Source organism: Colletotrichum siamense, assembly GCF_013390195.1.
Source record: "Colletotrichum siamense strain Cg363 chromosome Unknown KSG_Cg363_contig06, whole genome shotgun sequence".
Classification (NCBI taxonomy): domain Eukaryota; kingdom Fungi; phylum Ascomycota; class Sordariomycetes; order Glomerellales; family Glomerellaceae; genus Colletotrichum; species Colletotrichum siamense.
In genome coordinates this window covers 2,373,562-2,400,731 of record NW_023501019.1, presented here as the reverse complement: position 1 = coordinate 2,400,731, position 27,170 = coordinate 2,373,562, and the positions used below count along the sequence as shown (strand labels likewise).

Here is a 27,170-nt window from a genome sequence, read left to right as displayed (position 1 = left end):
TCGGGAAGAACAGTACATGCCTTTTTTTCCAGCAGTAAATAGTTTTTGAGCGCTTCTCGTACATACATACCTACTTCAGCCAGGTGCTTGGAGCACCGCTGGCCGTATATAAGCATTGATTGCCAACATCAGCCTCATCTCATGCCTTGAGCGTGATCATTTAGCAAAAGTAACTGACAGTACTTCTGTCGCATCTATTGTATTAATCGTACATGTAAGCTCAGTGCTATCTCCCTCTCATTCAAGTAGTCCACAGTTAGGCTACGGATTGGATGGACGGCTGGTCGGATTCACAGCTTCATTTTCATGCACAGTTTCATTACATGGCCGCGGCGCTCAAGTTGGTTATCCATTCGATATCAACTAAAAACGGCCTCTGGCCAGCTACTGTGACTTTTACCTGGAACCTGTACTGCAACGACCTCCGACTTCACCCTTCAGCTAACGGCCTACTGGTCACGTGATCGCCCTGGATTTCTGCTCGGCCAGACAGTCCCGCAGATCGCCATCTCTTCGGCCCCATTTCCCCCACACGCGCTTAGGTGCGCCATCACAATCTCATCACCTTCAACGTCACTTCGACAACAACTTCACGACTTTGACTGGGTTCAATTACTACAGCAGACTTTCTCCAGCCTTCCGACCTATCTACCGACCCTCACGCACACCCTCTGTCAGCTCAGCCGTCTTTTCCGCCGCCTACGCTGCATCTGTCTAAGCCTTCTGTCGACTAGGCTAACGTCTTTGCAGTCTACATTCGTCAGCAACGCCCGCGATGTCAAGCAGCAGTTGGCCTGGTCAACTTACTGGCTACGCCGCCCTACCAAGGACGTCGTCAAAGTAGGCGCAAATGCCAGGATCAGCAGCAAACGCGTCCACATCGTCGAGCGAGAGGCTTTGCCGAAGCAGGCGGGCAGCCTCCGCGCTGTCGCCGCTGAGGTTAGCCTCTAGGACCTCGAGGCAGGACCTGGCTATAGCCATCTGGTCCCTAGGGCTCTGCATATTGAAGGGCGTCGTCTTGCTGATCGCCGCAAGCCTGGCCCTGTGGTTGGTATCGATCTTGGTGTCTTGGGGCGTGCCTCGGGCAAAGCCTTGCGGCATGAGATCCCATGGATCGGGCAGGATGGAACACATCGTGAAGGAATCTGGGTGGTTTGCTTTGGTGGTATTGACTTGAGATTGAGGGTGAGGAATGGGCTCGAGGCTTGGCGCGAGCGGCGTCTTAAGTACGTGGCCAAGACAAGCTTTTCCGTGGCTGAAGACCTTGTGAAGCCATCTCTGGTACGTGTCTCGCTCGTGAGTCACGCGGGCGAGGCTGTTAACCTTGCTGGCAACGAAGCCATCGTCAACGAGGCTGACAGCCACAATGGGCGAGTTGGGGTCGGCGCGGGCAGTTATTCCGGACCCTTGGGTACGTATACTGCGAAGCTACTGGACTGGGCACTGACCGAGGTGCTTTTACTGCTTTTTCCCCTACTGTGAAAACCCCTACTGGGTGGGCTCGAAACTTCCTCAACATCAACTAAAAACAAGGCCCTTTAACCTCTCGCGCCTCTCTGTTCCGAACTTTCATAATTCTGCGTCCTGGTCGGAAGGAGCCGCCGTCGAGGTCTCTGCGGATGCGCCTTCCTCCTCGCCAATTCTCGCCAGACGCTCGTACATTTCGCTCAGCTGAGCATCCTGAATCTGACGCATTGTCATTCCACTCTTCCTAGACATAGGTCAGTGAAAGGACAGGAAAGGGAACACGGACGAGGACAGTGATAGAGAAAAAAACAGTTACTTACAGTTTCTCATTGATTTCGTTGTCGATAGCGCTCTGATCGCTGCGAGCCTCCTCCGACAATTTCTTGGCCTCAGCATGCCAGTGCTCCAAAGAAGCTCGCTGGGCCTCAGTAATATCTTGCTCCTGAAGGGCCTCGCCGAAGAGTCTCACAGCTTCAAGGCTGTGATGAACGAAGTCGGTCTCGGATGTGGCAAGTATCATGTGCATTCCTGCCTTGTGAAGACGTCCAAGTCGCGGCTCAGCAAGAAGCTCCAGAGCCTTGGCTTCTGCAGCTTCAGTCTCGCCCTTGCTGTGCATGGTGCAGATGTGCTTGAAGCGCAGCTCAAACATGGCTGGAATTGTTAGCATGGTCATCTTCATATGATCCGCGGGAAACCCACCACCAAGCTGGCCGAGGCCGCTATCCTTGGTAGATGCCATGATGCCCGTTCGTGAACTTTCTGTTCGTCTTTGGTGAGTCGCGAGGGAAAGAGATGCAGATTGAACGTTGGGAAAGGCAGGTGGTCGCTCCAGCAAATTTCGCCTTCAGCCGGCCTCTTCTCACCTTTTTTTTGTCACCAGCGGAAAGTGCTGCCTCCTGTCAACGCCTCAGGCAAGTGTACAATGCATGGTGAGATCGGTCTTGAGCACGCTGAAGACTACTCAGGCTGCTCGAACCGGCTCCATAGGTACGAGAGCGACTTTGAAAACAACAGCGTCGTTCCCGGTCGGGCTTAAGAGATTAGAACTCTGAGAAGCTTGAAGCCTTTCCAGTGAAAACCGCAGCCCCTTTCCGATGCTAACATGAGTTGCAGCATGAACACCAAACTTCTAGCGTCGTCGAATATGTATGAGTTCCCACTTCGTCATACAGATGATTTTATCAACAATATCCAAAACCCGAGTTCCTTACTATTCATCGCGGACACATTACCAAACGAGGCGACATAGAGATGGTGTGGGCTGCATCCCCAGGCTCGCGCGCAGGAAGCAAACGTGGCATTCTTGAGTCAAATGAAGTCGTTGTTATCCTAAGTTATCTCTCACGGCTTCTTTTCTCTGGACACAGGTCTCCACAGGAGAGAGTGATGGCGCAGTAGTATGTCAGAATTGCTTTATGTGTGGACTCACTTAGGCCACGAAACGTTGTTCCAGTTAATTGGAGCATACGAGCTGCGATCATGCTACGACACTGGGATCAGCATCAACATCTCGACCCGAGAACACCAGGCGCTCAGAATCGGTGCTTTCTTTCAAAGGCCAGCCGTTGAGGAAAACATCTGGTCACTCTGAGGAGAGAACCTAACTCGGTGTGTGGAAGAACGCTGGTCTGACGCTGCTCTTCACCGAGCTCACCGACCGTACCGACCCGACCGGCGTTCGCCAGTTGTGGATGCAAAATTCAGGGCATCCAACGGCGAGGTGGACCTGGGCACGGCGGGACGGTGATGTCAAAGAACGGGCAGACGGCCAGGTGAAGCGCGGCGTGGACGGGGGGCCCGAGCGTCCGCTTCGAGAAAGAGCGTGCAGTGTGCCCGAAGACGCGGTACGTACCGCGCGACTGCCAATTTTTTTCCTCGATTAAAAAAATCACATGACTGCGGGGGGAGGGCAACCGAACCCTACGGGCCAAATTTGGGCCATTGGTGCAAGTCAAGCGAAACCTCCAAGCGACCGTAGCCCCGTCTCCCAAAACTTCGACAACCGCACCGGCACTTCAGCTTATTCGCTCTCGATAGACCGCATCGACAGCGAATTCCCTGACCTCACAACACCGCAAAGATGGCTGACGACGAATACGTACGTGCGACCCTGTCTTCCCTCTCTGGTTTCGATGGATAAAGACCGCGCCGTCGCGGCGGTGGCGGCTGCGGATTGAGGAGGAAATGGTGGCGCGACGAGACCACTTCGCAACCAAACCGCATCGAACAATTTTTTGGCTGACTGGAGGGATCCATACAGAACGCCGAGGAGGCTGCCGAGATCAAGAAGAGAAGAGCGTTCCGCAAGTTCTCTTACCGCGGAATTGACCTTGAGGCGTACGTTTTGCCCACTTGAGAAATCCCACCTGCCTGTCCACACCCACGCACAATCGAATCCCTCGAGACCCGACGATGAGATCATCACTGCCTTTCCATTCCACGAACCTGCCGAAGCACCCGCCATCGAAGACACAGAACCGTCCAGGCTAACATGCACTCTCACACAGTCTCCTTGACCTCGACTCCGAGCAGCTCCGCGATGTCGTCCACGCCCGTGCCCGCAGGCGCATCAACCGCGGTCTCAAGCGCCGCCCCATGGGCTTGATCAAGAAGCTCCGCAAGGCCAAGCAGGAGGCCAAGCCCAACGAGAAGCCCGACCTCGTCAAGACCCACCTCCGTGACATGATCGTCGTCCCCGAGATGATTGGCAGCGTCATTGGTATCTACTCCGGCAAGGAGTTCAACCAGGTTGAGATCAAGCCTGAGATGGTTGGCCACTACCTGGCTGAGTTCTCTATCTCTTAGTACGTCCCTCTCCGCGCAAGGACTTCAGGAACAGCTCTCTAACAATCCTACAGCAAGCCTGTCAAGCACGGTAGACCCGGTATCGGTGCTACTCACTCTTCTCGTTTCATTCCTCTCAAGTAAGAGGATGGTTGTGGGCTGTCTTTGGGAGGTTCTTGCATTCAACGGACATCAAGGCGAAACGGGAAATGGTTTTGGTAGCATGGCAAGGCCACTATCATGTTGTTTGGGCAATGATAGTTCAATACAACATCGTTGTCCGCTAAAAAGTTTGAGCCTCAAAATGGGAATGAAATAAACGACATGGAGATACCAAAACTACCTAAAACTTCACTCGCTGCCTTCCTCTGTGACTACTTGAATGCTCTGTCTTGCATTTGACATTGGAAAAAGAACCCCGCTTGGTGCACGAAATCCAAACCTAAACTGGCCCGCTCATGATGCAATCTGTCACTCGCCTATCTTAGCCCTCCACATGGGCTAGACCCGCCGGGGGTGATTGCACAGTCTTGAAGTTAACCCCATTGCTTGAATGGCAGAGGTTGATGCTTCATCGGCAACCCATCCTTCTGGTCGGGGAATGTCCTACGCTACTTCTTTCTCCTCTGAGTAGATTCGTACACAGATGAGAAGCCGCTGTCATCGCTCGTTAGGTCATAATGAGAGCCATCGTCTGATGGTCAAAACATGGGTATATAGGGTCTAAAAATGTGATATGTGCATCTAATCATTACAACTCCTGCTTTCCCAGCTTGTTCAACTGGGTCTGCTCATGCGCATCCAACCTGTCATACAGGTCCTTGCTCCAATGGCTCTTGTCTCCCTTGTTCTTCTCCATGATGGCCTTCACGGCCGTCTTCCAGTTGCCGTCGCTGACACGATCAGCCACTCTCTTGGACGCATCCGTCTCGGACGCCTTGAACAGGGGCCACACGCCGACATCGGCTCCCATGCTCTCGTCGAGGAAGCTATCGAGGACAAGCTGGCCGGTCTTGCGCTGAGCGGTATCCCAGCGGGCATCTTCAGGCGCGAGTACCTCGAGAAGGCGGTCCATGCCCTTGTTGGCGATGAAGTCGTCACGGATCGTAGGGCTCTTCAGAAGACCTCTGACAGCGGCGACATGAGCCTTGGCCTTGTTTGCGGCGCGGAGGACATCGTGCTTGCTCTCTTGGGACGGCACGAAGGAGGCGTAAAAGTCGTCTCGGAGCTTCGAGGCTCCCTTAGTCTCGGTAGCGGGGCATGAAGCGTCCATAAGCTGAGGCCACACCTTGGTCACTTCCTCAAGAGCCTTGGGGTTGTTTTGCAGGGCGCCAGAGATGATGGAGGCGGCCTGCTGGTCACGGGGAACGACGCCCTCGATTGGTGCGGGCGTCTCAGGGTCTGACATAAGGCAGAGGAGGGACTTGACGGTGTCAAACGTCTCAGTGATCTTCATGCCGTAGTAGATGTCGTGAGAAATGTCCTCGAGGAACTCCAGGGCCTCGTCGATAGGGAGGTCGGCCCCGTTCGCGCCCTTCTTGACGTAATCGAGATGGGAGTAGAACTCGCTTGACTCCTGAGGGGGTTGCTTCACTGCGCCGACGGGGTCGTACTTGGGAGCGTCCTTGGGCAGTCTCGGTTCATCGTGGACCTCCTCGCCATCCACAACCACAATCGAGCGATCTACCGGCAAGCCCTCCACCGCCGGGTTCTTCTCAGTCGGATCGTTGATTTTGGCCTCTTTTTGGCCGGTGTTGATGTTCATCCGGATGTGGAGGCCATGGGGCAGCTCTTGGTCATCATGTACTATTTGAAATTCCTCTGTTGGTTGGAAGATCTTGGGGTAACATTCCGCCGGGTTGTCGGTGTGGCAGATGAGTTCGACATCGGCCGATGGCGAGGGTGCTGCCGGTGCCGCTGATACGTGTGATGAAGCGGCGATTGTGGGTACGAGGATGAGAAGGCCGAAGACGACCATGAAAATAGTGAGAGGGAGGAAAGATGCGCGGGTTGTTGGTCTTGATGCCATCTTGAATTTATGAATTGTGGTTTTGTGATATGTAGTTCCGAAGAGAGGTTGACCTCTTCAGTCAACGTCGCTGTCGCCCCGTTTGCGGCGAGAGATGATGAGACCCAGTGTTATTGTATGAGAACAGTGAGCACGGGCAACAAGGTACTGAATTCAATAAGAGTTGTGTCGAAAGTCTAAAGCCAAGATGGGTTTGAGATGCTGATGCGACAGACAAGTGCATGCACTCTTATAATTGGGTTTATGAAAGAAAATGAGTCAACGGGAAAAAGGACAGTTTACCATCACGAAATAGAAATTCATCGAATTCATCCGTCTGGCCAAGTTGTCTCATTGCCCCATGCTCAAGGCCGTGGTACCCATTTTGAGAGGCGATTCTCTTATTTGAATTCGGCAAGCCGTGATTGGTCAAAACAGCCGCCACAGCCGCTGCGGCGCTAAACCGCGAAAAGTGACGCTCCTCCCCGACTACCGAACCTTGGGAATCACCTCCACACCCGAAAGCTCCCTCCTCAATCCCCACGACGACCCGATTCCCATCGTCAATTGACACCGTCCCGCAACGTCATTCACGATGCAGGCCATTCGAACGCGGGGTGCCTGCATCGCGCGCCAGTCCCGCCTGACTGGGCTGCGCCAATCGCGATCCTACGCCTCCGGAGGCGACCACGGCCACCACCACGCCCACAACGTCGAGGAGCCCATCGGAGTACGTTCTTGCGCCAATTGGCCGTCGATGCGGAGAGTTTGGAAGCTAATTGAGCTGTTTTTGGCGTTGTAGAACTTCTTCTGGGCGACCGTTGCCGTCATTCCCGCTGCGTACTTCATGTACAAGATCAGCCAGCCCGGCAAGGACGGCGAGCCGCCATTCCTCACCAAGAAGATCCACGAGTACTGGCACTACCAGGAGACATGGGCCGAGAGGAGCCACCTTCACACCAAGGCCGTTGAGCAGGCCGGTTTCGACAGGTTGCTCTTCTTCTCCACCCCGGCCAACCGCGACGTCGACCTCCGATTCCCTGAGTGAGCCTTCCCGAATCACGATGATATGACTGGACACTGGCTTGGAAAGCCCAGAGGATGCAGTGCGGCTAACACAATTTTTCTACGCAGGGCCATGTCGAGTCACGCTGCCCGCAACATTGTTGCTGGCTCCCAGACCAACCTGGACCACGTTGTTGCTCACTACAGGAAGCAACATCTCGACGAGGAGGAGCGGAAAGCCCAGCTGCTTGCGAAGAAGCAGGAATGAGCGAGGGGTGGTGTTGTATGATACCGTTACATAGATCGACCCGAGGTTGAATCAAGGCTTTCAGTTCATTTGTTACGTTGACTGCTCGCCAGGATGTCGCGAGTCTCGACTTCCTTCCAACTTGATCAATTTCTCTGGCAAGGTCGATGATGTGTGGAAGTACTGGCGAGCGGGACCGACATGCCCCGTTAAAGTTGTGCCTGCCACACCACGACAGTGATGAGCCAAGAGAGGGAAGAGCTGCTGCTAAGGTAGGAAGCTGGATTCAGTGGACTTCCTCATTAGCCATGTAGGATGTGTTCATAGAAGGCGTTTTCCACTCCGGTCTTGCAGGCAGGTGCCATATCCCTTGATCTGTGACTTCAACCCCCCCGTCTTAACCTCTTCCGTTTCTCTCCTCGTTTCTGTCCTCGTCGCCCCCAGACTTCTTCTTGGATGTAACGCTAACACTGCCAATATCCATCGATCATCATTTCTGCCTTAATTACTATCGACCTCATACATCATGGACCCAAACGCGGTTGTTGATCCTAGTCAGGATACCAATTTGGTCGGAGAGTTTCTTGAACGCGTGGCGATGATCTTAGAGCAGCGAAACTCGGGGCAACTAAGACCACCTATGCCCACAGCGCCGCCACCGTTGTCGGCGTTGCCGGCGTCGTCGTCGTCTCCCCTGTCGTCCTTGGGACCAACGCCAGAGCGACCAATGTCGTCAGCCCAGTTGCCGGCGGCCTCGTCGTCGTCGTCTTCCCTGTCGTCCTTGGGACCAACGCCAGAGCCACCGACGCCAGAGCCACCGACGCCAGAGCCACCAACGTCGTCGGCCCGAAAAGCGCTGGTGCTACCAAAGCGTGAACCGGTAGACTCGTCAGAAATGGCGCCACCATTTGGAGAGTGCCCATGGACAACCACCCTGCCTCTGCCTCCCTGGAAGCCAAATTCAATCTTCCTGTCTCTGGACGAGCCTAAGCACGGAGCACGTCACTCACCGGATGACTACTCGGCCGGGCAGATGATGTCCACCTTGAACGAGGATAACCGGCCGTACTTTTACATCAAGGACCAGCTTATCATGGAGACCCATGTGCTTTGCCGCTTCTAGGAGCGCGGAAATGCAGTCAAATTGCGCCTAGAGTGCGCACAGCACTTTCCTGCGATGAAATACATGCCTCTTGACCCGAACAAGATCACGGCCCTTGACCACGGAATACTTTGCAGGTTCATGAACACCTTGGGCTTCCGGGTCATAGGCCTCAAGGTATGGACCGACGAGAGCCATTGTGTTCCCAGAGGCGATCCACGATGTAACGCAGAGATCCGTGGGCCCGACATGTTTGCCACACGTGACCTCAAAAAGGGCGACGAAATCTTTCTGGCAACTCCCAACTATATCTGCAGGTGCCTCATGTGCCTCGAGCAGGCAGAAAGCATACGGAGAGAACTCGAAGAGGAAGCCAAAGAAGAGGAAGCCAAAAAGCTCAAAGCGGAGCTTGAAGACGCACGCAACAGTAAAACCCCGGGGTCTTTGACGAAGGATAGCAAAGACGATTCTCAAAAGCATAACAGGAAAGACGATTCTCAAAGACTAGCGGCCGGTACCCAAGCACCCGTCACTCAAGCATCTCGCGGCCATTTGATCTGGACCACACCAGTCACTCCGGACAACTTCAACGACGAGTATGATGGGTCCTCCGAGCAGTCTGACGAGCCTGATAAGATCAATGAAGTCAAAGGCATTCATGGCATCAATGTTATTGATGATGTCTCTTCGGATGAGTCCCGTTTGAGTACTATACCCGAGGAATCTGGCGAGGACCGGGACGGGGACGGGGACGTTAACAGGAACAGCGGCGAGGACGACAGCAACGACGCCGGCAAAAGCCCCGACACTCTAGAAAAGTACTTACTGAGACGCGACGGAGGGTCTCGGGCGGACGCTCTTCAACCCCCACCAAGACATTTTGAAGAGCCTTTCGAGCCTCTCAGATCAGATGAAGGCTTCCTTGAATATCGCGAACAAGTGAATCTGTGGGGTAAGTCAGTGAGTCAACAACTGGATTATTGGAAAAATGGTAGGCAGTGAGGAGTGGCTACTGCTTACAACGCTGCATTTGCTCTTTGCATAGCTGTTACTGTTTTCGCTGCCCAGCGAAATGGCGATAAGGCATATTGATAATCCACAGCGTTGCGTTGATGGCTTTGAGAGAAGCCTCTGTCTTGGTACTGGGGGGACTCATGGCAGAAAGAAGTCTTATACATTAGCGTCATTAGTATTGAAGGTTACGGAGTTCAAGTAGCGCATTTTGGGAATCAAGCCACAGTATTCAATACAAGACCGTAGAACCGCAGTCTGTGACAAATGCCCTAAAGTTTTTCTAATGGTCTTGATAGCTTCACAACTGGTTTGCGTTATCATGGCACATTGACGACATGTTTCAATGTTGTCTGTCCGACAGAATTGAGGGTAAAGCTCGTAGAGGTTCTTATTCCATTACCTAGCATAAGGCCGATGATTGTAGTCTCCCCAGCTGATATTGTTTGGCCACTGACTCTGGCTTCAAGAGAGCAGCAGCGAACCATCATAAGAAAAATTGATACCTCAAGCCCATGCGAACCGCAAGTCCCATGCCAGTTCCTAGGAGCGCCAATCCAGTAACCCCATTGTGCTAGGGCCATTGAGATTCGATCTCCCGCAGGCACCTTTAAGATTCTCTCGCATCCCCAGAACCGAACTTTCGGACCACAGAGCCCATATTCCAAGGTGACACCCAGGCTTTCTTCACGAAGCTCGATGTCGTAGGCAGGAAGACGGGGGGTCGGTATTCGTATCGGCTCGAGGATACCGGAATCCGGTCGGCTGCGAGGGGGAGACGGCGCCTCCTGGCAGTAACGGCTTCTTTAGAAGCCGTGGACCTTGACAAGCTAGAGAGGGAAAAGAGGTTAGCCGCTGTCTTCGTTGAGCTCTGACAAGGCGTGGCGAGGTGGAACGGGATCTCGTGGTTGATCATGGAGGGGTTCAAGGGTGGGAAGGTGGGGTCCAGAGTCGCGTGCTTACCTTGGAGTCCATCTCGAGACCCTCCTGCTTGTCGACGAGGAAATCGTGAATGTTCTTGCGCTGGTCGCCTGTTTTGTAGGGGAAAAGTAAGTTAGAATTTGCGCGAAAGGATTGGAAGCTACGGCGAAGCTGTTGGGAGGGCCAAGGGGCATTGGAGGGGAAGGTTTGCGACGCACCCTGGAGCTGAATGACCTCACCGAGGTCCTGGTCCTCCACAATGGTACCGTTGCAGGCGAACTTCTTCTTGATGACCTTCAGGATCTTCTTCTGGTCGAAGCGCTTGGGGAGGCCCTGGATGGTGGTGAGGGTCTTGCGGCCATTGCGCTGCTGGATGCGGATGTGGATATAGTCCTGGCCTTTCTTGGGATTGTTGTTGCCCTCGCCCTCTTCGGCATCAGCGAAGGGGTCGATTGTCTTGAGGTTTTCGATGGTAGTCATCAGAGGCGCGTGTCGCGTGTAGCGTTTGGACTTGGGATTTAAAAGACGGGGGTGTTGTAAGTGTCGGGGTGTGAATGCGCAAATGCAGTTGTTGGTTGTGGTGATTTTTTTGTTCTTTGGTTTTGGGGAAAGTGAGTGGAGATTTTTTTGCAAGAGCTTGGATGCGCGTTTGGGCGGGGGAAGCTTGTCAGCTTTTTTTGAGGCTCAGAACAGAAGGAGAGACCAGACTAAGAAACGGTGTTGGTGGGATGAGCAGAAGGCGGGGTGATAGAGGGGTCTGTGCACAAGCAGTGATCTGCCAGTCCGTTGTTCGCGGGTGAGATCCTGCTGGCATTGGACGCAGCACACAGCCACAGGGCTGACCCGGTGCCTGCTTTTATCGCTAATCGGCAGTCGATGGCACTAGCCACATATGGACGCTTGTGGCGCTCCATGGAAACATCGCATGTCTCTGGAATCTGCCATCCAGGCTTTTTTTAGAAAAGCTTCAAACCTCTTTTTGCTGATAATATCAATATATATTCTCAATCATGCCTGCCGTAAATGACGGCATTGAAGTCCGTGGCTCCAAGGGCGGTGCCAAAGGCGGCCGCTCCATACACGCGACGCGCCGCTTCAAGCCGGGCGACGTCATTGCTCTCTTCGACGAACCGGCCGTAGTCCTCCCGCCAGGCCACCGCGCGCTTGAGTATTGCAACCACTGCCTGAAAAGGCAAGGCCACGCGGGTGTGGGAAAGCTGCGCGCTTGCACGGGCTGCAAGACGGTCGCCTACTGCGGCGCTGCCTGTCAGAAGGCCAACTGGACGCTGATCCACAAGGTCGAGTGCAAGGCAATCCAGTTCCTGCATGAGGTCAAGCCGGCCCATCAGCCCGATTGGGTGCCCACTCCCATCAGGGCCGGGGCGCAGGTGATGCTGAGACCGAAGTTGAAGGAGTCGTTTGATGCTTTGGAGGGGCACGTTGAGGAGTGGAGAAAGAACGACGAGATGGACTTGCAGCTTCAGGCGCATGGGGTTTTGAGGTGCTGTGGGCTTGATGCCATTACTTTAAAGGGGCTAGAAGAGTCTTTCCAGGTTCTATGCAAGGTAATGGCGTTTTCGATGGGGACAGGAGTTGCACTGACATCCTGTAGTTTCAGACGAACGCTTTCAGTCGGACGGAGGAGTACTATGAGACGGGCGGTGTCTTTTTGGATACGACGTTGGCCATGATCAATCACTCCTGTGTGCCCAACGCGATGGTACAGTTTGGAGGACGGTCTGCCACACTTCGATCAGCCACGTTCATCAACCCTGGCGATGAAATTGAAATTTCTTACGCCGGTAAGTTGGCTTTTGACCCTCGTAGCTTCGTGATTGCCCCTTAGTAACCTATGCCAGACCACACACAACCTAAGGGCAAGAGACAGGGCGAGCTCGACCTCTATCATTTCGAGTGTTCTTGCTACAAGTGCGAGCATGATTTAGACGAGTACCAAATCGCCATGAACGACCCGACCATTGACCTCAACAGCATGAGCGTCATGCCTGACATCGAGCGGTTCAATAATCCACCCGGCGGCGGCAAAACCGATCCTCCACAGGGATTGATGGGCTTAAACATCCAAAAGATCATGCCCGTCTTTCCGCGCGACATGCCACGTGACGAGAAGCGTGAGTGGCTGAGGAAAGCGTACAAGACTGGATCGTATTTCGTGACCACGGGCAAATGGGCCATTGAACCATTTGCGCAGGTGGTTGACGAGGCAGCGTACTACTTTGGAAAGGACCGGGGGAACCACGAGTGCGCCCTCGCTATTGCTTGCTTGTCCGCGTACGATATTGAACCATTCAAACATGTCGCGCCGTTCCACCCCTCAAGACTCAAGGGATTGTCTGCCATTGCCATCGCTTTGTCGAATACGGCGCCCAACCCTGGCAAGCTCACCAAGCTTGCTAGAGACATGGCTGCGCTGAAGAAGTTTCCGCCCGAAAGCGTCAAATTGCTGGAGAATCTGGACCAGGTCTCTCTGTGTCAGATGGTATTGTCGATAATCGACTTTTACAGCGACCTCGCGCCGTCAGCTGACTGGGAGCCTCTGGTACTCGCGAAGGAGATGTTGAAGGACATTGAAAGCCTTCCTGGTCGGGAGAAAGAGACTAGTTTGATCCTTGCGTGGAGGACAGACCCGAAGACCATGGATGACTTTTTCAGGTTTGGTCTTGTTGAGCCGATCAGGACATTGTCCGAGCTTGGAAAGGTTGTGCTAGAAGTAGATCTGGGTATGGACCGTGATCTGTCTGCTAAATGATACCCGCTTGATGAATAGAACAAGAAAAGGCTGTTCTTATTAACAGTTGGAGCTTCTAGTTCGTCTTCCGCCTGCAGGGGGGCCAATTGAGTTGAGTTCGTCGGTAGATAAATCTTGCTTCGATCTCTTGGTTCTTCTCTTGTCAATAGCACCTGATTTCGTCAATTTCGGATGGGCAGTTCCTTGGTCGTCAGCTGGCTCGGGAGCTGCTCGTCGTTTGCGAGCTCGAGGTTGAGTAGCCTTTGGCATTGGCTCCTCGGTCAACTGGTTTGGTGCCTCGACCTCCTGCTGCAACGTTGTTGTCTTGACCGGGCTGTCTGCAATCCCCAATGCGTCAGGGTAGGTCTTGGGAGAGACTGATTTGGGCGGGCGGTCATCCCTTCCCCGCGTAGAAGTCTCGACGCTGGCTTCTAACCGCTGGACCCGGCTTTTGAAGAGGTCAAGTTCCATCTGCAACGACTCCACTTGGTTTGCTCTGTTTCCAATTTTCGTGATATTACTGGCGAGGATGTCCAGTTCTGTCGGCATCAAGAACTCCGGTTTCGGGTCGTGCTTCCTGTGGTGAGTCTCCAGACTTTCTTTCAATTTGGCCAACTCCATCCGTAAATTCGCCGTTTCTTTGGCGGTGTCCTTGGCGATACCAAGTGCATCCTTTGCAGCTTTCCTTGCACTTGCAAGCTCCTGTCGAAGATTTGACGAGGCGGTCTCCAGTTGTTGTAGCTGATGTTTTGTGGTATGGACTTCTTGATTGAGCTTCTCTGTTTCAACTTTTGCATCCTGACAAAGCTTTCCCATCTCTGCAACGGCAGCGGTTGCTGTCTTAAGCTTACTGTGCAATGGCGATGTAAGAGAGTCTTGGCGGAGAGACTGTCTCATACTCACCACGTCTTTCTTGACAGTAAACATGTCCGCTGCATGGTTTTCGATGTCTCGACGCAGATTCATCATGGCCCCGTTGAGCTTCTTGACCTCGCGGTCAATCCGAGTTATGGTGTCATTGAATTGAGAGACCACCTGGTACCCTGCAGTGTCAATCCTTTCAATATCCTCGCGCTGCGTTTCAAGATCGGCTTGTATGTCAAGCAGGTCGATGGATCCAGAAGCAATCGAGGCATGCCCGTCGCTCAAGCCGGAGTCGTGACAGTAGCCTGGTTGGCTGGCTTCTGGTGATCTCAGATCCAGCGTACGGCGCACCCTCAATTCCGACGGATTGCTTTTTCTGTCAAGAAATAGGACTGAGTTTTGCCGTAGAAGAATTTGCGAGCTAAGAACAGTGAGAATGAGCTACTTTGCGGATCTGCTGAACTTACTCGTCGAAAACATGGTTCACCGGACTGCTCAAACATTTGATTCCAATAACTTGTTGGCATTTCGCGCATGCGATGTCCTTTAATTCGCTGCACAAGTAGTTAGCGTTCCAGGCTTGATTCTTGCTTGAGAAATAAACTACCGCACCATTCAGCCACCAACGTTTGTGGCTCCCCCTTTCTGATGGGCTCGACATCGACTGTTTTAACGTCGCCTTTGGCTTCTAGAACCGGACTGAAATATGACTTCCCGATTTGAGTCCATAAGTTGGCAAACTTGGCCAAGTTCGCCTCGCAATTCTTACATCTGCACTGAACAGTGTCCATCTTGTCGCATAGCGTAACGTGCGGTTGGCTCGTGATGTGCAGGTGCTAATGAAGATGCTCGCTGGTGAACACTGTGATAGAAGACAGAGAATCTGGCGCAATCAAGATGATGAATCCAAGAGAAGGATGAAAATGAAAATTATGGCGCCGCTGATGTTGACGCGGGGATTGAATTGTTTTAGTTGCGTGTTGCGACAGGGACGAAGGCACTGGCCATAAAGGTAGGTGCCATTGAAGATGCAGGTCGCTCCAGTGTCCCTACCTCCCGGCGTTGACCAGGGTCCCTAGCTACGACCATGCAGGCCCTGTGTCCTTCCATATCTTATCTCCATCGTGTCCCATTGGCTCTCCCCGCAAGAGACCCATAATTAAAGTTGCGTCGCTCGATTGACAGAAAGTTGGATGGACATTTTCTGGGCTCCCGGTGAAGGTGCGAAAATAATCCTCCATCTTCAACCCCACCACTTTCTCAGAGGCGCATTGCAACCTCACCACATCTCCGACTCAGCCTTTTGGAGGTTGCTCATCATGGGCAAGAAGAAAAATCGTCAGCCCTGGAGTGCGCAATTCGCAGATGAAGCCATGGCCGACATCAACGCCCAGCCCGCCGACGCGACAGTCGACCCTGCCGTCGACAAGCCGACAGAAACCAGCAATGTTACGACCCACGAGAGCTCATCCCAGACCCAAAGCAGCGAAAGCCTTAAAAGATCTGCCCCGGACGATGATGACGAAGGATGGGAGAAGGTCGAACGATCGAACAAGAAGCGCAAGAAGATCCCCCGCGAAGGCTCCAATAACTATCCCTCGATCAAGTTTTCCACGAGCGCCAAGATCTTCGGCAAGATCAACCTAGCAATGCTGCGTGACCTCGTTCTCTACATCTTCGCCGATGGTACTGGTCCCAACTGGGTCTCAGTCTCCCAACGACCGAATTTCCGGAAGATTGTGGTATTGATGGTCCCGGGACTCGAGGAAGCCATGTTCAAGGAGGCGGTCAACTTCTCGACGTATAAATCAGGTCCTTCTAGTAATCAAGATCTGCTGGAAACCTCACCTGATGACTACTATCCTCGAGAGCTCTCAGCCGAGAAGCTGCCACTTGCGCTTCAGAGTTTCGCCAAGATGTTCCCTCACATCTGGCCGGTCAAGGCTCCCGGTGACGACAAGTACATGAAGCTTCACTCGCCTTTGGGAACATTCTTGACCGCCCCTATGCCCAAGGACAAGAGTGACAGAAAGGGCCCCAAGCCAGCTAGAGAGCCGAACGGCTGGAAGAACGAGCGCACACGCATTACTGAATTTCTGGCATCCCTCGAAGAGCTGGAAGTCGCAGGTCACCTCATTCACCCGGCGCTTATCGAAGACGAAGAAAGGAAAGCATCTTTCAAGGTCCCAGACGGATGGGTTGTGTCAAAGGTCGACAAACTTGAGGACGGCGACGTACCCGAATCGGAAATCGAGAAGGGTAGCGTCACGGCCGGGCGTGAATGTTTGGCACTGGACTGCGAGATGTGCATGACAGGCGAGAACGAATACTCCCTTACACGCATCAGCATCATCACTTGGTCCGGCGATGTCATTATGGACGAGCTGGTCAAACCCGAAAAGCCCATCATCGACTACGTCACGAGGTTTTCCGGTATCACAGAGGAGATGCTGAAGCATGTAACGACAACTCTTCAAGACATTCAGAAGAAGCTGCTCGAAATCGTTACACCGCGAACAATTCTGATTGGACACTCGCTCGAGTCTGACCTCAAAGCGCTTCGTTTCTCTCACCCCTTTATTGTTGATACGTCGCTCATCTACCCTCACCCACGAGGACCGCCGCTTAAATCGTCGCTCAAGTGGCTCACTCAAAAATACGTCAATCGCGAGATTCAGAAGGGTGGTGCTAATGGACACAACCCGATCGAGGATGCTAAGGCATGCCTCGACCTTGTGCGCCAAAAGTGCGAGAAGGGAAGGCTATGGGGTGCGTCTGACTCTCAGGGCGAAAACCTCTTTCGACGCCTGGCAAGAGCCGGCACAGCATACAAGGCCCAGGGCGGCGACGTTGGCGGTCAAGTCACCGGCAAGACCAGCGCAGCGGTAGACTGGGGTGATCCGTCCAAGGGACCCGGTGCCGGCGCAACGCATCAGATCGGCTGCAAGTCGGATGCGGACGTTGTCAAGGGCGTGATTCGCGCTGTCAATGGCGACCCAGATGGCTTGGAAATCCCCGGTGGCGGCGTGGACTTCGTCTGGGGTCGCATGCGCGAACTCGAAGCACTTCAGGGCTGGTGGAACAGGAATCGGGTAGAGAACGCCAGCAGCGATGGAGGCCCTCCGGACATCGATCCTGCAGAGCTCGATCCCAAACTCGGCAGTTCAGACCTCGAGAGATGTTTGGCTCGTCTCTCAGCCCGGTTGCAGGCCATTCATGATAGCCTCCCACCTTGCACAGCATTCATCGTGTATTCGGGGTCTGGAGATCCGCGCGAGATGAGTAGGCTGCAGGCGATGCACTCCCAGTGGAAACGAGAGTATAACACACCCGGAAAGAAGTGGGATCAGCTATCGGTCAAGTGGACGGACAACGAAGAGCAAGCTCTTCGACGCGCTGTTAAAAAGGCCAGACAAAGCGTTGGCTTCATTGGTGTGAAATAAGCAGGCCAAGAGGGATGATTTTGCAGAATGACTGCCGTCCTGGAAGTCATCCGTGTTCAGATGAGTTGCATTGTACGTCTAGGCGGTATAGCATAGACGGTCCCTAGGACTTCAGGAGGAGGATGTTGTGCATTAAGGCGGCTGATGGCTGTTTACAACTGAATGATACCCCTAGGTTTGTCATAGAGGCGGAAGTAGGTACTAGTGTAAAAAGAACCGGGGCAACGAGAAAGCCCAGGATAGTCTTATGAAGAAACGATTTAGATAGTCCTTGATTCTGTGACTCCCGTAGACGAGACTCCAAAAACCATGGCAGGAGGGGCTTCACCTCACTTTCGAAAGCCAAAACAAGTCGACGCATGCAGCGCAGCTCCTGGTGGCAGTGAAGTGTTTCCTGTTGTATCCATGCACAGCTCACATGCCGCCGCATCGGAATTCCAGGTCCTGTTCAGCCAGGGTCCACACCCCGGTGCCACTGCGCTTATCCGTCGCAAATGCTCTATGATTGGCTCCCCCGCCTCCGGCTGCGGAGAAACAACCAGGCCCGAGCCCCACGCCGGCCTGCCTCGGTATGTTCTCGGAGACTCAAGTGACTGGTGGTGCTCCAATTACAAACCATCCACCCTACCTGCTAGTTCTTCTCCAACTCAACCGGCAAACGCGTACCACTTCCTCTACTCCCCAGACGCCACTCGAGCCGACGCTACCTGTCTCTACGCTTGCGGTTGTGCACTTCGACTGCACGTTGCACAAACCTCACCTCTTACCGACACATCTTCAGCTCATCACGGCACTGTCACCATGTCGTTCCTCGGTGGCGCAGAATGCTCAACCTCCGGCAACCCTCTCAGCCAGTTTCAGAAACACGTTCAAGATGATAACACCCTGCAAAGAGACAGACTGGTGCAGAGAGGGCCAAACGCTCTTGCTGGCGGCTTCAGGAGCGCCGGCGCAAGCACTCCACAGGATGAGGTGGGCAGACCCCGCACTCCCGGAGTTGCACTTTGGGCTGACCGATATCATAGATGATGAACGGATTCCTGAACAAGGGACCCGGCCTTCAACAAGAGATCCCAATGCCGAATGGCGCGGTCCAACTAAATCCTGCGCAAGGCGTCCACCTCCGAGCGAACTCGACCTCCCCAACGTGGGCGAACGATTTCCAGAACCAGGCTGCTATGGAGTCCGCCTTCAATGCTCCTCCCGGCACACAATTCAGTCCCGAAGAATTCTCACGCTTCCGGCAGATGAACCAGCAGCCTTCGTCGGCCAGGGCGAGTCCGATGCCCAGCCAAATGGCGCAGCAACCGAGAATGGGAATGAACATGGGGATGAATATGGGTATGGGTTACAACAGCATGATGGGTCCATCTATGTTCCAGCCCATGTATCAGCAACCTATGCACCAGCAGCCGCAACAGGACGTTAAGGGCAAGGGAAAGCTGGTTGAGCTTGATGATAACAAGTGGGAAGAGCAGTTTGCGCAGATGGAGTTGCAGGAGAAGGAAGACCAGGAGGCCAAGGCAGCCGAGCCAGAGCTTGACGAAATGGACAAAGCCATGCAATCAGAAACTGGTTTTGGTGACTTTGAGTCAATATGGAAGGGAATCGAGGCGGAGACAGCGGCGGCTAGAGGCATGGTTGACGACTCGACATTCGATAAGTTCGACAGCGAGGATTGGGGTCCTGATTTCACCGGTATGAGCAGCGACTGGGGCCGGCTGGGCGACCCGGTGGTGGAGAACTACCTTTTCGAGGAAGACAACTTCTTCAGCGAAGAGAAGAACGCCTTCGACGAGGGTGTTCGCATCATGCGTGAGGGCGGAAACCTATCTCTTGCGGCGCTCGCCTTCGAGGCTGCGGTCCAGCAGAACCCAGAGCACACCGAGGCTTGGGTGTACCTCGGCTCAGCACAGGCGCAAAACGAAAAGGAGACAGCAGCTATTCGTGCTCTCGAACAGGCCCTCAAGCTAGACCCGAACAACTTGGCTGCTCTCATGGGCCTAGCTGTTTCTTACACCAACGAAGGCTATGACAGCACCGCCTACCGCACCCTCGAAAGGTGGCTGTCCGTCAAGTACCCCAACATTATCGCCCCGAAGGACCTCCATCCCATGGCTGAGATGGGCTTTACAGACCGCCAGCAACTGCATGACAAGGTTACTAGCCTTTTCATCAAGGCGGCACAGTTGAGCCCTGATGGCGAGCATATGGATCCTGACGTGCAAGTTGGTCTCGGAGTACTCTTCTATGGTGCTGAGGAGTACGACAAGGCCGTTGACTGCTTCACCGCGGCTCTCCACTCTTCGGAGCTCGGAACGTCAAACCAGCAAGAGCAACTACACTTGCTCTGGAACCGCCTGGGCGCCACGCTCGCTAACTCCGGCCGCTCCGAGGAGGCGATCGCGGCGTACGAGAAGGCGCTCAGCATTCACCCCAACTTCGTGCGTGCGAGGTACAATCTGGGTGTCAGCTGCATAAACATTGGCTGCCACGCTGAAGCTGCTTCCCACTTCCTTGCTGCGCTCAACATGCACAAGGCTATCGAGAAGAGTGGACGCAACATGGCGTACGAGATTCTTGGCGGCGGCGACGGTGCCCGCGGCGGCACCAACACGGCTGCCCTTGACGAGCAGATTGACCGCATGACGGCGCAGAACCGGAGTACCACTCTGTACGACACGCTCCGCCGGGTGTTCACTCAGATGGGCCGCCGGGATCTGGCCGACAAGACCGTTGCAGGTGTTGACCCTGAGATCTTCAGGGGGGAATTTGACTTCTAATCCGTGGCATTCATGCGTCAGGGTTGTATAGTAGTGAGGACCTGACTTTGGCCGCCTACAACGCCATGTCGGTTTTGGACGAGAAGCGAATGAGAATACGCCTTACGAGTACCGGGTCGCCAAGTAGATATCTATCGCATAATTTCACAAGTACATAGTACTTGGGGTCGGGGAAGAACATTCGTTCAAAAGTTTACACCACTCGAATACTTGTTCGTCCTTTCGATCGCAACGTTTTTACAGTGAACAAACTTGAGCATGCCATATGATTGGTCAGCCAATTCCCTCCATACGACGTTCGGGAAGCGTCCATTGTAAATAATGAGCTAGTCTCCTAGTGGCCATCTTTTGTTTTGCACCGACCTCTGTTGGTGACCGTGAACGCAGAAAAAGATGCCTTGTACATCCGGACGACGGTGCCCGTCCCCGACGGATGCGGAGACGGTTACCGGGCGGGGCCGGGGGGATAAACCCGCTCACTGTAATTTAGCGAATGCCCGCTACGAAACAGAAACGTGCTCAAACTCACAACTACTGATTTGGCACCCAATCTGATGCTACCGCAAAACTGTCAATTTCTTGCACCACGAAAACCTCGGAACGAGTTGACTATAGAAAACTCTTCAAGCTTTTGAAGCTTAGTTGAGTTCAACCTCATACGGCTTCTCCAGCAAGCTCAGAGAAGCTTCCAGTGGGCCGCTCAAGGTCGCGGTGGTACCCGAAGGATCACATCCCTGGGCAATCTCATCGAACGGAGTCCTCCTTATTTATAAGTGTCTTCATTCACATCCTCTCAAACCTTCACCATCAAAAACACACTTAACAGAGTTTCTTTGGCGAAAATGGGTTTCATCCTCCAGACCGGCGTCTTGTTCGCCGTCATCCTCGCCGTGGGCCTGCAGCTAGTGTTGAAAGACCCCATCAAGCTGGGTCTCGGTCTCGGAAAGACGTTCCAGCCTCTCTCTGACTTTCCATACTCGTGCCGTCGCATTGAGGACACTAGGCTGCAAGCATGCGAGGATATGTGGCTGTCGGAGGCAACGCGCACGCTGTTCCTGGCCTGCTCCGACTCCCTGGCCCGCCAGCAGTGGATGCCCAAGTAAGCCAACCCCCACCCCGAGACATGCAGCCCGCGCCGCCGGAGGCTGACTCCCGACCCCAGTGGCCACCACTTCAACATCTCGGGCCGCTCCACCCGGGATGCCATCGTCGCCTTGGATATCGACAAGCCCAAGGACGAGGGGTTCGAGTACCGCGCTCTTTCGACGCCCGGCTTCTCTGGTACCGCTGGCGATGGCTTGCTTCAACTCGTGGGTTTGACGGGCATTGATGCATCGGAGGACGGCCAGGTTGAGCTTCTCTTGGTCAACAACCGCCCGCCGGTTGATGCCGTCACGGGCGAGCTGCTCAAGGAGGCTAATGAAGGCGCCAATGCGACCATTGAGGTGTTTGAAGTCGCCCCCGCGGCGACGGAAATGAAGCACATTCGCACCTTTGCTAACGCCAACATTTCCACCCCAAACAACATCGCCGCCCTCTCTAGCACTTCGTTCTACTTTACAAACGACTGCGGCGACAAGAAGAGGGGACTGGTGAGATAGCGGGCTGCCCGTCGACTGGTGCAATACTAATGTTTTCATCACAGGGATTCTTCCTGAGCGGTTTCCTGGGCCATGGTGATGTTTCACACTGCTCTACCGAAGGATGCAAACGCATATCGACGCACCACAAAATGCCCAACGGCCTGGTCCGCGGCCACGACGGGCTCATCTACGTGCCCAGCGCCATGGCCGGCGGCGTCCAGGTGTACAGGATCAACCCGGAGACGGACGGGCTCGTCAAAGTCGCCGACATCCCTGTGCCGTACGCCATTGACAACCTGTCCGTGGACGGCAAGGGGGACATCTACGCCGCGGTGTTTCCGCGCGGGATAGAGATTCTGCAGGCCTCCGAGGACCCGCTGAACGCCAGGCCGAAGAGCGCGGCGGTGCGGATCCGCAGGGAGGCCGATGGCGAGTACGTGTGGGAGAAGGTGATTGAGGACGGCACGGGGGAGCTGCTTCCTGGGTCCACGACGGTGGTTCACGATGCGAAGACCGGGAGGCTGTTCTTTGGCAGTAAGTGGACATGAATTTTCCCACTATGAATTAAGGCTGACTAGTTTAGGTGTGACTTCGCCATTTATTGCTGTGTGTGAGCCAAAGCCTTAGGTGTTGGTAGAGGTTTCATGTCTGTATTAGATTGGTTCAACTCTTCTCACATCCCTTTATTGAAGTAAAATAACCGAATATAATACTCTTGTTCTAGAAGTACTACATGCGTTTCTGCTGGGAAAGGATATGTGGCTACGTGCAGAGGCACGCTGGACAAAAGTGATGGAACCAGGAGTAATGATAACGTTGCTCGGATCTACCTTATCTTCGTTCGTATAATACAGTGCGGCAATTCGCTCCCGGAGCCGATGAGATCCCTCAAAAGGGCCATAGCTGAGCTCCAGATTCTGGTCGAAGACTTCTAGCGCAGGGTCTGTCGAAAGTGACTTGAGATTGTTGATGGAGAGTGCTTGCGCATAAGAGCCTGGAAAAGCTGTGAGCCGATGAATTGCAGGACAACGTGACCTCCAAGCTGAGATCTCACCTTCTAAAGCATACCGGTTGCCAACCTCATGCGGATTCTTAACTTTGGCTGGTCATGAAAGGGCATATGAACTAAACTCACACCGTAGACGCGCACTGTGAAAAATAATCAGTCATCGAAAACAATCGAGTCTCGCTGAGAGAAAGACGGGAGACAACTTACTCCATTCATCAATCTTGAATTCCCGAACATTCTTCATGTTGATGTTTGTGAGCTGCTTGTGCTGGCTAGGTTGGCATTGATGTCGACGACGAGGCAGTCTTATACTAGATTTGAAGTCACGATCTCGGAACCCATCGAGGGTATGCGGTCTTAACTACTCTTTATCAAGGAACCAGGAACCACAAAAGAGGGTATGCGGTCTGAATGCCGAAGGACGCAAGCCGAGGCTAAACGCAACACGACAACTAGGAAAGGGTTGTTGATACAACCCACCCTGCGTATATCATGTGGGAGGATCCATCCAAAGTAAGGACAATGGTTCCTTTTGGAACTTGATCTGAGGCAACCTCATACAACCAGGATTAGAGTGAAGGCCTGTACACAAGATTTACAAGCGACACGGATCAATCAATACATTGAGAGTCTTTGCTATGGTAGACTTCCACTTAACTTGCCAGACTCTCAGACATTCCGCCGCTGTAGCGTTTCTGCCATACGGTGTCTGCGAATGTGTGCTTGGCGCCTGTAGAAGTCAATGAGCATGCTCTATCCCTCTGATACCCAACTATGTATTTTAGCCCCCCCAAGATTGCCCCGATCTCGGAGATCTAGCAAGAACGGAATTCTCAAAGTCAAAGTTCCCTCCGCATAGAGACGCCAATCCTGCTAGCATTCGAGCCAAGGCAATAGTCGTACATCTGTCAGAAACCCCCGCAAGTACTTGGCTAAACTCTCAGATGCCGGGATGTGTAAATGGCGAGACACTGATAATTACTCCAGGGAACAATCAGCCCGGGAGGAGAAGACGGCAAGGAACGGAGCCGATGATCGATACGCGTTGCGAAGCTAAAGGGCGTTCCATTTCGTTGAACGCTCAGTGTTCGCAAACATACACGCATGTAAAGTACTCCCTACGATCCCTACAACACGCCCTACAACGCGCCCTACACGCCCTGCGTCACGACTTACAGCGGAGACTTCCCACAACTCTACTCGGCTGTAGCCGCTCCACGAAGGCGATTCTAGTGAGAAAGGAGTAGTCCGGTGTCGACCCTGGCTGCTTCGCCGCGGACACCTCCGTCTTGCGCCCTGTCCTAGAAGGATTCTCTGCCGACTTGAGAACCTCCTTGTTACGCATCTCTGGGGCTTGTTCTGATACAAAGGTGTATGCGTACAATGCATATTGATATATAGTAGTTGGTAGGTCGTGAAAAGTAACTAGGGGTGTGGCACAGCCTGAAGAATGAATGAAGTCCCTCAGTCTTATCCACTGCTCCACAGTTAGAAGAACAGTATCAATACAGTACCTTACCTCATGTCGATTTACTGATGAGCCATGTAAAGCTGAACAACTGATATCGACAGCTTTGAGCACATGAACCGAGTTGTTTTCGACAGCGTCGTATTGCAGACTTTGAACTCCAGTCTCAGTAACGTCTTCAAACTCGTCTGGGTGTGCGTTAGCGTTTTGTCTCCAGTCATATTGGCGCCTTCAGTATGTCAAGACTCAAGCATGCACTCACTCATCAGGATTTCTCGCAATGCCATTTACAACTTTCAAACACTCAAGTTTGATCCATATACGGTTTTCAACGAGAAGAGGTCGTTATAGAAGTTGCTTATCAATATAGCATAAGAGGCTGAACCCCCTCTATAGCCTGAAGCCTTACTTTTGGATACTTTGCAGATAGGAAATTCACACGCCTCATGTCTCTTACTTCTAAATTTTATCACTTTCTTAACGTAACCCATTCAACAATCAACGATCTCTACTCCGGGTCCACCGCCTGAGGCGATTGTTGGCCTGGAGATATATATATATATATATATGCACCACTAGTTCGTAGCCTGATCTTAGAGTCCACGTTTCTTGAGAGCTGGTGTCTTAGTGTGCTAGCCCTGCAGCTAACTAGACCTCACCCTATTACTGCAGCCTATTTACCATCCGGCGATTGAGATGTAAGAGAAGTACGACCAGTATGCCAGAACCAAAGCTCAATAAGAACGATTGACAAATGATGCACGACTTCCCAAGTAGGTATGTTAACGAACTTGTCACTAATCAATTGCGACTCGTCAGGCTGATTACAGAAGCGGAAATGATGCAACTTGAAGCATGTGGCAGTCGGAGGTGGCCCCGTTTTCAGAGTGCCAGCTACGTAGTCAGCAGCGCCAAGTCGCAGAGTCAGATTCACATGGAATTCGATAACACGTGGGAGACAGTGACCGAGACAACTGACTCTTGTATCTGCGGTACTCCATCTTACTGGCCATAACATACTTGCATGCAAAAGACACCATTATCGTTCGGAGAGCTGAATTTGAGGAAGATGAAGTGTTGAAGGGTCACTGGCAATACCGTCCCATGTTTTCTCAATCTTCCCGGGTACCAACACCCCTAATAAGTGACACAGCATCTGAGTTGTCGTCCTGTCACAACTCGCAGGCTGCATCACATGCAAAAAAAAAAGGAGCCCGCAGCAATCCAAGACCTTCCCCGGACGGGCATCCCTGGGGATGGATTAGCGCCATCTCAACCGTGCGTCATAGGGACCTGTGGGGGAGCCGGGGGGGCTGGTACTCCTGAAGCGACATCTCCAGCGCAAATCCACAGCGTGTCGTGCCGCAGCGCAGCGGCAGCGTGACTCGCCCAGAGCCGAAGCCATGGACATCCGAGGTACACCTGCCGCACCTGGGGTGTCCCAAGGTCCCAAGGTCCCAAAAGTCCGTCACTCCATCCCGTCCGTCTGCCGTAATCGACCACGTCCGCCGTGGCCTTTCTCTCTCCCCGACAACCTCACACACCCTTCCCTTTGCATGCGCAACTTGACCGATTGATCTTTGCATTCTTTTTCTGTAATTGCAGCATTTTATCACTGAAGACCCATGCGCTGAGCGGAAGAGTGCCAACTCCAGAGCGACCGTTCGTCGTCGCAAACACCATCGTCTCCTTACAGCGAGCTGCGATTTGCCGAGGCCACCCCCGTTCTTGTCGCCAACATGTCGCTCGCCGCCCTCGATGGCCTCAAGGTACGATTGCGAATGCATCGTCGAATCAATTCTGCCCTCCTTCGGCCCCAAATGCTAACGCGCAACGCAGGCCGCGATCGAGCGCATCATCCTCGACCCCAAGTATCACGACATCCTCGCCGTCGTCAAAGGCGCCCGCAATGGCGCTGTCTACGGCACCAAAGTCCGCTTCCCCCACGCGCTTGTGTACGTCGCAGTCCCCGTTCCTGATCCGCAGCATTGTGAGCATAGCTAACATTTTTCCTCTGACAGAATGATCTTCCTCTTCCGCTCCGGAACGTACGTCTACCCCCCCGCATGTCTCTACCCCCGAACCCATCGTTAACACCCTTCCCCCTCACAGCTTCCAACAAAAAGCAAGCCTTGTATTCAAAGCAACCCGAACCCACGCCCGCAACCTCGCAAAGTTCGCGACAATCTACAAGGGCACCATGTACCTCCTCAAACATTACGGCCCGACCCCGGGCAAGGAGGGCCCCTACGACTCCTTCTTCGCGGGCCTGCTGGGCGGCTACCTCGTCTTCGGCGGCCGCTCCCCGCGTACCGGCAAGATCTCGAGCGTCAACCAGCAGATTGTCATCTACGTCTTCGCCCGCGTCGTCCTCGGCCTCGCCCGTCTCGCCGTCGCTCCCGGCAAGGGCCTCCCCGTCGTTAGCCGCGAGGATCTGTCCGCCAAGATCAGCTACTACGCCTGGCCCGTCTTCGCGAGCACCAGTTGGGCCATGGTCATGTACCTCTTCCGCCATCACCCGGCCGATCTGCAGCCCAGTCTGCGGAGCAGTATGAACTACATTTACGTACAGAGCAGCGAGTGGGACTCGCTCCGGAACTTCATCTGGCATAACAAATAGACGGACAGGGGCGTGTGAGATATACCACCACGATGAGATTTCGGATGCCTGCGATCATCTTTGGCGCTGTTCTGTATTATGAAGGCAAGGGTTGGCGTTTGGAGGA

At 53.6% G+C, this 27,170-nt stretch overlaps 12 protein-coding genes across 12 annotated transcripts; 7 read left to right on the top strand and 5 right to left on the bottom strand.

Moving 5' to 3' along the window:
* Positions 1-1,569: 1,569 nt before the first annotated feature.
* Positions 1,570-2,206, bottom strand: CGCS363_v009625 (uncharacterized protein; the record flags this gene model as incomplete). Its single annotated transcript, XM_036641474.1, has 3 exons — positions 1,570-1,711; positions 1,788-2,118; positions 2,167-2,206. The coding sequence occupies 3 exons, from the start codon at positions 2,204-2,206 to the stop codon at positions 1,570-1,572; spliced, it is 513 nt and encodes a 170-aa protein (XP_036493656.1).
* A 1,341-nt stretch (positions 2,207-3,547) lies between these two features.
* On the top strand, positions 3,548-4,395 carry RPS15 (40S ribosomal protein S15; the record flags this gene model as incomplete). The annotated part of the gene is made up of 4 exons (XM_036641473.1): positions 3,548-3,565; positions 3,728-3,804; positions 3,975-4,271; positions 4,326-4,395. 4 exons carry the CDS (start codon positions 3,548-3,550, stop codon positions 4,393-4,395), a joined length of 462 nt encoding a protein of 153 aa, XP_036493379.1.
* A 607-nt stretch (positions 4,396-5,002) lies between these two features.
* Positions 5,003-6,280, bottom strand: SIL1 (Nucleotide exchange factor SIL1; the record flags this gene model as incomplete). Its single annotated transcript, XM_036641472.1, has 1 exon — positions 5,003-6,280. The coding sequence occupies one exon, from the start codon at positions 6,278-6,280 to the stop codon at positions 5,003-5,005; it is 1,278 nt and encodes a 425-aa protein (XP_036493834.1).
* Positions 6,281-6,854: 574 nt separating this feature from the next.
* On the top strand, positions 6,855-7,532 carry CGCS363_v009622 (NADH-ubiquinone oxidoreductase 17.8 kDa subunit; the record flags this gene model as incomplete). Its single annotated transcript, XM_036641471.1, has 3 exons — positions 6,855-6,989; positions 7,062-7,303; positions 7,394-7,532. The coding sequence occupies 3 exons, from the start codon at positions 6,855-6,857 to the stop codon at positions 7,530-7,532; spliced, it is 516 nt and encodes a 171-aa protein (XP_036493654.1).
* Positions 7,533-8,149: 617 nt separating this feature from the next.
* Positions 8,150-8,434, bottom strand: CGCS363_v009621 (uncharacterized protein; the record flags this gene model as incomplete). The annotated part of the gene is made up of 1 exon (XM_036641470.1): positions 8,150-8,434. One exon carries the CDS (start codon positions 8,432-8,434, stop codon positions 8,150-8,152), a length of 285 nt encoding a protein of 94 aa, XP_036493651.1.
* Positions 8,435-10,430: 1,996 nt separating this feature from the next.
* sui1 (Protein translation factor sui1) lies at positions 10,431-11,025 on the bottom strand (the record flags this gene model as incomplete). Its single annotated transcript, XM_036641469.1, has 3 exons — positions 10,431-10,454; positions 10,588-10,655; positions 10,764-11,025. 3 exons carry the CDS (start codon positions 11,023-11,025, stop codon positions 10,431-10,433), a joined length of 354 nt encoding a protein of 117 aa, XP_036493652.1.
* Positions 11,026-11,555: 530 nt separating this feature from the next.
* On the top strand, positions 11,556-13,315 carry ASHR1 (Histone-lysine N-methyltransferase ASHR1; the record flags this gene model as incomplete). Its single annotated transcript, XM_036641468.1, has 3 exons — positions 11,556-12,110; positions 12,158-12,347; positions 12,405-13,315. 3 exons carry the CDS (start codon positions 11,556-11,558, stop codon positions 13,313-13,315), a joined length of 1,656 nt encoding a protein of 551 aa, XP_036493340.1.
* Positions 13,316-13,354: 39 nt separating this feature from the next.
* On the bottom strand, positions 13,355-14,949 carry CGCS363_v009618 (uncharacterized protein; the record flags this gene model as incomplete). Its single annotated transcript, XM_036641467.1, has 3 exons — positions 13,355-14,579; positions 14,626-14,712; positions 14,771-14,949. 3 exons carry the CDS (start codon positions 14,947-14,949, stop codon positions 13,355-13,357), a joined length of 1,491 nt encoding a protein of 496 aa, XP_036493339.1.
* Positions 14,950-15,477: 528 nt separating this feature from the next.
* Positions 15,478-17,601, top strand: CGCS363_v009617 (putative exonuclease; the record flags this gene model as incomplete). The annotated part of the gene is made up of 1 exon (XM_036641466.1): positions 15,478-17,601. One exon carries the CDS (start codon positions 15,478-15,480, stop codon positions 17,599-17,601), a length of 2,124 nt encoding a protein of 707 aa, XP_036493341.1.
* An 801-nt stretch (positions 17,602-18,402) lies between these two features.
* Positions 18,403-20,384, top strand: PAY32 (Peroxisomal targeting signal receptor; the record flags this gene model as incomplete). The annotated part of the gene is made up of 2 exons (XM_036641465.1): positions 18,403-18,573; positions 18,627-20,384. 2 exons carry the CDS (start codon positions 18,403-18,405, stop codon positions 20,382-20,384), a joined length of 1,929 nt encoding a protein of 642 aa, XP_036493169.1.
* An 842-nt stretch (positions 20,385-21,226) lies between these two features.
* On the top strand, positions 21,227-22,550 carry Pon1-1 (Serum paraoxonase/arylesterase 1; the record flags this gene model as incomplete). Its single annotated transcript, XM_036641464.1, has 4 exons — positions 21,227-21,483; positions 21,547-21,976; positions 22,030-22,501; positions 22,546-22,550. 4 exons carry the CDS (start codon positions 21,227-21,229, stop codon positions 22,548-22,550), a joined length of 1,164 nt encoding a protein of 387 aa, XP_036493168.1.
* Positions 22,551-26,183: 3,633 nt separating this feature from the next.
* Positions 26,184-27,064, top strand: Pxmp4 (Peroxisomal membrane protein 4; the record flags this gene model as incomplete). Its single annotated transcript, XM_036641463.1, has 4 exons — positions 26,184-26,213; positions 26,284-26,399; positions 26,466-26,492; positions 26,557-27,064. 4 exons carry the CDS (start codon positions 26,184-26,186, stop codon positions 27,062-27,064), a joined length of 681 nt encoding a protein of 226 aa, XP_036493167.1.
* Between the last annotated feature and the right edge of the window lie 106 nt (positions 27,065-27,170).